The 10,554-nt window shown below is 47.6% G+C and overlaps 1 protein-coding gene across 1 annotated transcript; it reads left to right on the forward strand.

Moving 5' to 3' along the window:
* Positions 1-6,130: 6,130 nt before the first annotated feature.
* On the forward strand, positions 6,131-10,120 carry LOC101735240 (olfactory receptor 56A4). The gene is made up of 2 exons (XM_018090490.2): positions 6,131-6,328; positions 8,772-10,120. Exons 1-2 carry the CDS (start codon positions 6,325-6,327, stop codon positions 9,752-9,754), a joined length of 987 nt encoding a protein of 328 aa, XP_017945979.2. The 5' UTR covers positions 6,131-6,324; the 3' UTR covers positions 9,755-10,120.
* Positions 10,121-10,554: the final 434 nt, after the last annotated feature.

A 10,554-nucleotide genomic window follows, 5' to 3' on the forward strand; every position in this document is an offset into this window, starting at 1 on the left:
TACCAGCCCTGTAGCCTCCGGAACCCCATCCTGGAGCCCAGTCCTAATCCCTGGCGAACGTGTCCGTAATGTCTCTGGGATCCTTATATTGCCCCTCTTATTGGTCCCATTCTTTCCTTCCTCCACAGCACAAAAGGCAGCTCCTACTGGTTCCCGTTCCTGTAGGACAGTGAGCGGAGCTGCCATGTTGCACAGCCCCTCAATGTGCCGGGACAGCTCCTGGTTCTCCAGCTCCCAGATCAGCTCAGTGAGTGTGAGTGAGAGCTTCACTTGCTATCCGGAGATGTCACTCACTGTCTCTCCCTCTCTCTTGGGACGTTTGTAGAACATCTCTCAGTGCCTCTTTCTTCTGCTTAGAGACCTCATTAAGTGGCCCCTGGACTTCTCTTGTTACCCCCAGGTGATGATGATGATGCAGTGGAACCTCTAGAGCAGGGTCCCCAACCTTTTTTACCCATAAGCCAAAGTCAAATGTAAAAATATTTGGGGAGCAATACAAGCACCATAAAAGTTCATGGAGGAGCCAAATAAGGGCTGTGATTGGCTATTTGGTAGCTCTTATGTGGGACAGGTAGCCTACAAGAGGCTCTGTTGGGCAGCCATAACTTGCCTTCAATTCAGGAATTCAAAAACAACCACCGGCTTTGAGACCACTGGGAGCAACATCCAAGGGGTTGGGGAGCAGCATGTTGCCCCGGAGCCGCTGGTTGGGGGTCACTTCTCTAGAGATACAGTGAGTGTAGAGCGTCGCAGTCTCGCCCAGTTCTGGGTCAGTAGAAATATCTCCCATCGGCTGCTCGGCTTCCAGTCATTCCAATCCTTCCGTTTAATCTCTTTCTCTATTCGGAGCATAAAGTTCATGGGGGAATGTTCTCCTCAATATCCAATGGGAGAAGCTTTGTATAAATATCCCCACATCCATAAGTGAAGCTGCCTGGAAGTGTCCCGGAGCGACTGGCTTGTCCCTATCCCATGCTGAGGGCGTGGGGCGACTGGGGCCACTGGGGCGACTGGGGTGGGTCCCCATTATCCATAGGTTCTGCCCCGTCGGCTCCAGTTCCTGGGAGAGCGCTGAGCTCACCGAGTGACATCAGAGCAGTAAATATCTGTATGGGTGTAGGTATAATTCCTATATAATTACAGGCTGGCACAGCTAACGAGCGTTAATAGGGAAACACCCCGCATTAATAACAGGCGATGGTTTGTGCTTTACTGCAACGCTGCTATAACCCCACTCTGTATCGCTGTATCATATAACTGGCCGGGTCACAGGATAATACAAATGATAATCTGAATGGGTCAAAACATTCATTATCCCGTATATTTCCTATTAACGAATGCCAATTCACTTACCTGCACCGGATTCCAATATGGGCAGACTTTGCGCTTTAATGATATAATAATGGCATAGATTGAGTACATTGTAATTAACAGCGAGTGGATTAATGTTAATTGGCATTTTTCTACCATGGAACCATGCGATGATGCCCCTGTTAGTCACTAGGAACAAACATATTATGGGTCAGTCCTTATAAACCCTCTGAGCCATTATCCACCGACACAGCATGGACCCCCTACTCACACCCTGCAAGGATATATACCCCCACATAGTCTCTGTATTACCCTTGGCCTCTTCACTGGGGTAAGATCCCATTTGTTTCTACTCATTCCAGTATATATCAAAATGTATTTACTCGTTTGTCTCTGTGCTCATTGTGTGTCGGTGGAAGCAAAACATTGTATTGTTTCTAGTAAAATAACACAATATCCTGGGATGGGGGTGGGTAGATTTTTAGAGCAGTTCTGAAGTAGTAGGGGCAGATTGGGGGTATCTCCCCCAGGCCATATTGCCTGTAGTGTAGGGATCCCAGTGGGTAGGGAATCAGCATAGAGAATTCTCTGAGGGGACTCCAGGCCACTAGGGGGTGTCACAGAGATGAGATTCCTGGCAAATCTGCCCTCAGGGGGGTATCAGCCTGTATTGCCCCCTACATGTGGTGTTGCCTGTACCACTGGACTTTGTATTGTGAGTAACCCTGTGGTTGTTCAATAAACACTTGTTATTTTGTTGTTTGCAGGAACCTGGCGCCCTCTGTTTTTATTTTACTGTATAGCAGCAAGAGGTGTAGTTGCACAACCCCCTCACCCTCCTCTGCCACTTAGCGAAGGCCCATTCTGGGTGAGAGAGTCCGGTGTGACCCATGTTCTACTGGTACCAGTCCAGGAAAGCAGCAATTGAGCTGGAATAGAGGTTACACTAGATAAAACAATCACTTCTAGGTTCTTTGACATATATAGAGATCTGGAAGCTTCAGTCCAACTACACCCTCTTGTTCCCCTTTGAAGCTGAGTGTGTAAACGTGTAGTGTCCGGGTCTATAAGCTGGGTGGGCTCCCCATAATGTAGTGTCTGCTGTGTTACTAATCTATTTGTGTAAGTTCCATGGTCAACAAACATCACTCACCAAGGTGATATTATAATAGTAGAGACTCCCCGCGGGTTGGGCATCAAGGTGATATTATAATAGTAGCGACTCCCCGCGGGTTGGGCATCAAGGTGATATTATAATAGTAGAGACTCCCCGCGGGTTGGGCATCAAGGTGATATTATAATAGTAGCGACTCCCCGCGGGTTGGGCATCAAGGTGATATTATAATAGTAGAGACTCCCCGCGGGTTGGGCATCAAGGTGATATTATAATAGTAGAGACTCCCCGCGGGTTGGGCATCAAGGTGATATTATAATAGTAGAGACTCCCCGCGGGTTGGGCATCAAGGTGATATTATAATAGTAGAGACTCCCCGCGGGTTGGGCATCAAGGTGATATTATAATAGTAGAGACTCCCCGCGGGTTGGGCATCAAGGTGATATTATAATAGTAGCGACTCCCCGCGGGTTGGGCATCAAGGTGATATTATAATAGTAGAGACTCCCCGCGGGTTGGGCATCAAGGTGATATTATAATAGTAGAGACTCCCCGCGGGTTGGGCATATTATCAAGGTGATATTATAATAGTAGAGACTCCCCGCGGGTTGGGCATCAAGGTGATATTATAATAGTAGAGACTCCCCGCGGGTTGGGCATCAAGGTGATATTATAATAGTACAGACTCCCCGCAGGTTGGGCATCAAGTTCATATTATAATAGTAGAGACTCCCCGCGGGTTGGGCATCAAGGTGATATTATAATAGTAGAGACTCCCCGCGGGTTGGGCATATTATCAAGGTGATATTATAATAGTAGAGACTCCCCGCGGGTTGGGCATCAAGGTGATATTATAATAGTACAGACTCCCCGCAGGTTGGGCATCAAGTTGATATTATAATAGTAGAGACTCCCCGCGGGTTGGGCATATTATCAAGGTGATATTATAATAGTAGAGACTCCCCGCGGGTTGGGCATCAAGGTGATATTATAATAGTAGAGAGTCCCCGTGGGTTGGGCATCAAGGTGATATTATAATAGTAGCGACTCCCCGCGGGTTGGGCATCAAGGTGATATTATAATAGTAGAGACTCCCCGCGGGTTGGGCATCAAGGTGATATTATAATAGTAGAGACTCCCCGCGGGTTGGGCATCAAGGTGATATTATAATAGTAGAGACTCCCCGCGGGTTGGGCATCAAGGTGATATTATAATAGTAGAGACTCCCCGCGGGTTGGGCATCAAGGTGATATTATAATAGTAGAGAGTCCCCGCGGGTTGGGCATCAAGGTGATATTATAATAGTAGAGAGTCCCCGCGGGTTGGGCATCAAGGTGATATTATAATAGTAGAGACTCCCCGCGGGTTGGGCATCAAGGTGATATTATAATAGTAGAGACTCCCCGCGGGTTGGGCATCAAGGTGATATTATAATAGTAGAGACTCCCCGCGGGTTGGGCATCAAGTTGATATTATAATAGTAGAGACTCCCCGCGGGTTGGGCATATTATCAAGGTGATATTATAATAGTAGAGAGTCCCCGCGGGTTGGGCATCAAGGTGATATTATAATAGTAGAGAGTCCCCGCGGGTTGGGCATCAAGGTGATATTATAATAGTAGAGACTCCCCGCGGGTTGGGCATCAAGGTGATATTATAATAGTAGAGACTCCCTGCGGGTTGGGCATCAAGGTGATATTATAATAGTAGAGAGTCCCCGCGGGTTGGACATATTATCAAGGTGTTGATTGGAATTAATGTCGCTAATTGTTAATTTAAAAAAACAAATCAAAACCAAACAGAATTATCCGTATCTGTGACAGATAAAACATCGACTTTCATGAGACGAGATGCAGATCTGAAGGTTTTAGAAGTAACATCGGCGATCGTTTCTGAGAGACAAAGACAAGAGGAGAAGCTCGGACACGGATCAGGCGTTGGACTCTAACGAGTCGGACTCCCGGGAATCAAACATGATTTTATCAGAGGCAAAAAGGGAAAGGAACAGGGAAAGAATGGAAAGAGACGGGAGCGGAGGGAACGTGATGGGGGGGAAAGAGACAACGGTTCCGAGCTGAATGTTCTGCCCAATGAGGGGCTTAGAATAGAGTTCTGCCCAATGAGGGGCTTAGAATAGAGTTCTGCCCAATGAGGGGCTTAGAATAGAGTTCTGCCCCTCTCCCCTACACACCATTCCCGTATATACAATACAATGTGGTACATGAATAGATTAGAGAGTTAACCATACGCAGGCATTTCATTAAACCTGAGGTTTTGGGACAGACGTCTCTAGGTCGGAATGATTATAGAAAGTTGATCAGCAAAGTGTCGATACTTTAGGGTTTGAGCCCGATATACACAACTCACTGTGACAGACCTAGAAAGCCCTTTAGAAAGAGAACAGTTCCCCAGCGCCTGGAGTCGTTAATGGGATATCTTTGGGGTGTAAACTTCCCTCAGATTATTATACAGTTTATTTATGGCGTCTCTCAATGGGCAGAGCTCAGGAATTGGTTGAACAAGATTCGATGTAAGATCTTAAGGCCCTGGGGCCAAACGATCGAATTATAACGACGGGTATAGGCAAAGTCGGTCGGGGGATCACATCAATGAGCCAACACCGATCTGACTAGATTTTCTAACCTGCCCGATTTCAGGCCAGATATCAGTCGGGCAGGCCCGTCGGTAGTGCCCATACACAGGCCAATTATCTGTTGAATCTGTCTAAGGGACTGATATCGGCAGCTGGAATTGGACCGTGTATGGGGACCTTTACCAATACAATTGGTAAAGAGGAATTTCAAGCTTTTTCTCAGCTTTGTAACAATTCCGAGATTGTGACGAATTTCATTCAGTTAACCCCTTAATTAGAAAACACTTTTGACAATAGCTCCCCGCTGTTTGATTCAGCTCCAAATACCAATCAGGAGTTAATTGGTTGATTTAATAAAGGGATTTGTGCTAAATAAATAAGAAAAGTGCAATTATTTAAAGGTACTAGCTTTTTCAATAAATAAATTGTTGCACTTTTCTTATTTATTTAGCCCAAATCCCTTTATTAAATCAACCAATGAACTCCTGATTGGTATTTGGAGCTGAATGAAACAGCGGGGAGCTATTGTTAAGGGGTTAGCTTTCTCTTGGCTGTTGGAATTCACAGACCCCTTTACTGTGGGGAACAGGCGCCCAGATACAATGCCGGATCTATTTATAATAACCTTGAGCCGACTGCAACCAAATTAGAACTAAATAAATAAATAATCAGTCCCCAGCTAACGTTTCGGGCACCAGTCCTTTCTCAGGCCTACACACTGTGTAATAAAACATCTGTAATACACGTGTTCAGAGGGAGCGCTGGGTAAAGCCCCGCCCACACCATACAATGTCCAATACAATCCCGTGTAAATGTGATTCAGGTCCATTCATAACACTCTCCGTTTCTTAGTCCCATCCAGCTTTCAGTGATCATAAGGGCCAGTGAAAATAAAATTAAGTCCACAATAAACCCATTTCAGTGTATTTAGATTGGCCTGAGAAAGGACTGGTGGCCGAAACGTTGTTTTCGTGGCACAATGATCACTTTCCCACTGAGTCGGAGTGCTGCAGCGCATTTATCAGTGAGTTAGACTGAGTGCTACATAGCGCAGTACGATACATCTCCATTAGCGCCGTGCGTATAACGATGGGTTAATGAGTGTCTCACAGGCAGTTGGGAGAGGACATTGTCTGACTCCTGATCTCCAGGAAATGAACGGACGGATTATAATTAGGAAGATTCTCCATCTCAGCTCACTCCCCTCGGCTCCTAATGACTCTAAACCTCTAACAGTGAGAGACAATCCCATTCCCTGAGAGGAGCTCAGCCGAGAGTGACACTGATCTGAGAGACCCCGAGCAGCAATGAGTCAGTATCACCTTCTGTCCTTCCTTGCTCTGTCCAGCCATACTCTTCCTCTGTCTGCCCGGCCGTGCCCTTCCCGTCTGCCCGGCCGTGCCCTTCCCCTGCCTGCCCCGCCGTGCCCTTCCCCTGCCTGCCCCGCCGTGCCCTTCCCCTGTCTGCTCCGCCGTACCCATCCTCACTCAGTACAACCATACCCTTCCTCACTGTGTGCAATCATTCTCTTCCCCACTCAGTGCAACCATACCCTTCCCCACTGTGTGCAACCATACCCTTCCCCACTGTGTGCAACCATACCCTTCCCCACTGTGTGCAACCATTCTCTTCCCCACTGTGTGCAACCATTCTCTTCCTCACTCAGTGCAACCATACACTTCCCCACTCAGTGCAACCATACCCTTCCCCACTGTGTGGAACCATTCTCTTTCCCACTTAATGCAACCATTCTCTTCCCCACTCAGTGCAACCATACCCTTCCCCACTGTGTGGAACCATTCTCTTCCCCACTCAGTGCAACCATACCCTTCCCCACTGTGTGGAACCATTCTCTTCCCCACTCAGTGCAACCATTCTCTTCCCCACTCAGTGCAACCATACCCTTCCCCACTGTGTGGAACCATTCTCTTTCCCACTTAATGCAACCATTCTCTTCCCCACTCAGTGCAACCATACCCTTCCCCACTGTGTGGAACCATTCTCTTTCCCACTTAATGCAACCATTCTCTTCCCCACTCAGTGCAACCATACCCTTCCCCACTGTGTGGAACCATTCTCTTCCCCACTCAGTGCAACCATACCCTTCCCCACTGTGTGGAACCATTCTCTTCCCCACTCAGTGCAACCGTTCTCTTCCCCACTCAGTGCAACCATTCTCTTCCCCACTCAGTGCAACCATACCCTTCCCCACTGTGTGGAACCATTCTCTTTCCCACTCAGTGCAACCATTCTCTTCCCCACTGTGTGGAACCATTCTCTTTCCCACTCAGTGCAACCATTCTCTTCCCCACTCAGTGCAACCATTCTCTTCCCCACACAGTGCAACCATACCCTTCCCCACTCAGTGCAACCATACCCTTCCCCACTCAGTGCAACCATACCCTTCCCCACTGTGTGGAACCATTCTCTTTCCCACTTAATGCAACCATTCTCTTCCCCACTCAGTGCAACCATACCCTTCCCCACTGTGTGGAACCATTCTCTTTCCCACTTAATGCAACCATTCTCTTCCCCACTCAGTGCAACCATACCCTTCCCCACTGTGTGGAACCATTCTCTTCCCCACTCAGTGCAACCATACCCTTCCCCACTGTGTGGAACCATTCTCTTCCCCACTCAGTGCAACCGTTCTCTTCCCCACTCAGTGCAACCATTCTCTTCCCCACTCAGTGCAACCATACCCTTCCCCACTGTGTGGAACCATTCTCTTTCCCACTCAGTGCAACCATTCTCTTCCCCACTGTGTGGAACCATTCTCTTTCCCACTCAGTGCAACCATTCTCTTCCCCACTCAGTGCAACCATTCTCTTCCCCACACAGTGCAACCATACCCTTCCCCACTCAGTGCAACCATACCCTTCCCCACTCAGTGCAACCATACCCTTCCCCACTCAGTGCAACCATACGCTTCCCCACTCAGTGCAACCATACGCTTCCCCACTCAGTGCAACCATACGCTTCCCCACTGTGTGGAACCATTCTCTTTCCCACTCAGTGCAACCATTCTCTTCCCCACTCAGTGCAACCATACCCTTCCCCACTGTGTGGAACCATTCTCTTTCCCACTGTGTGCAACCATACCCTTCCCCACTCAGTGCAACCATACCCTTCCCCACTCAGTGCAACCATACCCTTCCCCACTCAGTGCAACCATACCCTTCCCCACTGTGTGGAACCATTCTCTTCCCCACTCAGTGCAACCATACCCTTCCCCACTGTGTGGAACCATTCTCTTTCCCACTCTATTCTTTTCCTCTGTCGAACCCTACTGACCCTCCTCGTAGGGGTATGTGTAGAACAAGTGTGTGCCTTTTTTGACAATTAGAAATAAATGTGATATGGAAATGTTGCTATAAATTAATTACAGGAGTAGAAGGACAGAAGGAGGCTACACGGCTGATAAAAACATAATCAGTAATATCATAGCACTAAGTTAGCAGGCAATAGCCAGAAGCTACTCCCCACCCATAACACCCTTACTCCATGAACTACTCCTTCTATAAGAACCTGACAGTGGCCTGAGCCAATACCCTGAGAGTGGAGGGACCCACTATTGGTTCCACATTGTTATTATTATGGTTAGAGTGATTGGCCGGGTCACATTACTCCGATGACTGTAGGTGTCTCCGTGTTTATCTCCTGCTTTGCAGCCTCAGTCTCTCATTTTAATGACTCTCCAAACTTACAGTGACAGCATTGCCTCGGTCTGATTAACCTTTTCTCTTTCATGTAGACAGTTCATTGGACCTGGAAGAGTATTTGTTGGACTACAGCACTGGAATTAACTCATCGCTGGAATTTGTACTGATCTGCTTCCCAGAGATCCACAGCTGGCACATCTCAGGTCTTCTCATGTTCTTCCTCTCGGTTGCTCTTGTCTCCAACCTGACGCTGCTGCTTGTGATTGGCACGGAACCAAGACTCCACCACCCAATGTATTACTTTCTGGCAATGTTATCATTCGTAGATGTCCTCCTTTGCACAGTGGCTACTCCTAAAGTCCTGGCCAACCTTTGGAATGAAGACAAGACTATAAGCTCAGCAGCTTGTTTCACCCAGATGTTCTTCATAAACGTATGGTCGGCTATGGAGTCATCTATATTCCTGGTGATGGCGTATGATCGATATGTTGCTATCTGCCACCCTCTACATTACCCCACTATCATTACCAACAAACTTGTAGCCAAAGCGAGTGCATTCATCCTCATCAGGAACCTTGTCTTGTCCTTGCCTCTTCCCCTACTAGCAGCTCGCCTTGATTACTGCTCCCTGAGAGAGATCCCTCACTGCTTCTGTGAAAATATGTCGGTGGAAAAGTTGTCCTGCAGCAATTATTCTGCCAGTAGTATCTACGGTTTAGTGGTCTTCTTCGTAGTGGGAGGTGCAGACCTCCTCTTCATCATTTTCTCATACTTAGTAGTCCTTAGGGTTGTGGTGGCTTCTCGTTCCTTCTCCGCTGCCTTCAAAGCATTTAGAACTTGCAGCTCCCACCTTATACTCATCTGCTTTTTTTATATCACTATTGGCATCACAATGGTTTCCAACCGAGCCGACAAACAGATCCCCCGCCATGTCCACGTATTGCTCGCCCTCTTGCACCACCTTCTGCCCCCAGCTTTGAACCCTCTTGTATATGGAGCAATGACAGAGGAAATCAGGCACGCAATCAGGAGACTTCTAGAGAGGATCAAAGTCCATCCTTATCTTGGTGCTTAGAATGGAGGTCAATGAAAGACTTCTTGCTGCCTCTTGCACCACCTTCTACCCCAAGCTTTGAACCCTCTTGTATATGGAGCTATGACAGAGGAAATCAGGCAAGCACTAGGGAGACTACTAGAGAGGATTAAAGTCCATCCTTATCTTGGTGCTTGGGATGAGGTCAATGAAATACTTCTTGTTGCCTGACCATGGTCTGGAGGTTAAAATATTTTACCTCAAATCTTGAGGTTGAAAGGCCATGGAACTCAAAGGCCATGGAACTCAAAGGCCATGGAACTCAAAGGCCATGGAGTTAAAGATATTACTGACCAAGTCCATCTCCTCCTATGAAGGGACAAGGGAAGTTACCGAGGGTAACAGAGCTCTGACACATGTTGGTGAAACAAACCCATAATGTGTTGTGACCCCCTTATTGTTTCTAATTGTCCCATTGTGCCTTGTGCTATAGACTTTCATTTGCCCAGTATTTTGTTTCCACCATTTGCTCATAAATATTCCAGTATTTGTTATGTTTGTCATAAATGCCTTCTACAGGGAAACCCTTGAGCCGTTTGGGGCTGGCTGGTACTGTGTGGTGCCAGTGCTGTGCCACAATGAAGCTTGTGTAGGTGGTGGCAGCTTCGCACTGTGCCATGCCAGCTGTACCAGTTACTGGGTAGTAACAGGCATGGAATGTGCTGCAGTGGGTTGTAGGGGCACTACAGTGTGTTTGTGACCCAGTGTGGCACTTTATCATGGCCTCCACACCCAATGGGAAGATTGAGATCATTATGAATGTTGCACGGTGGAACTGGGCA

This window comes from Xenopus tropicalis, chromosome 2 (assembly GCF_000004195.4).
Source record: "Xenopus tropicalis strain Nigerian chromosome 2, UCB_Xtro_10.0, whole genome shotgun sequence".
NCBI lineage: Eukaryota > Metazoa > Chordata > Amphibia > Anura > Pipidae > Xenopus > Xenopus tropicalis.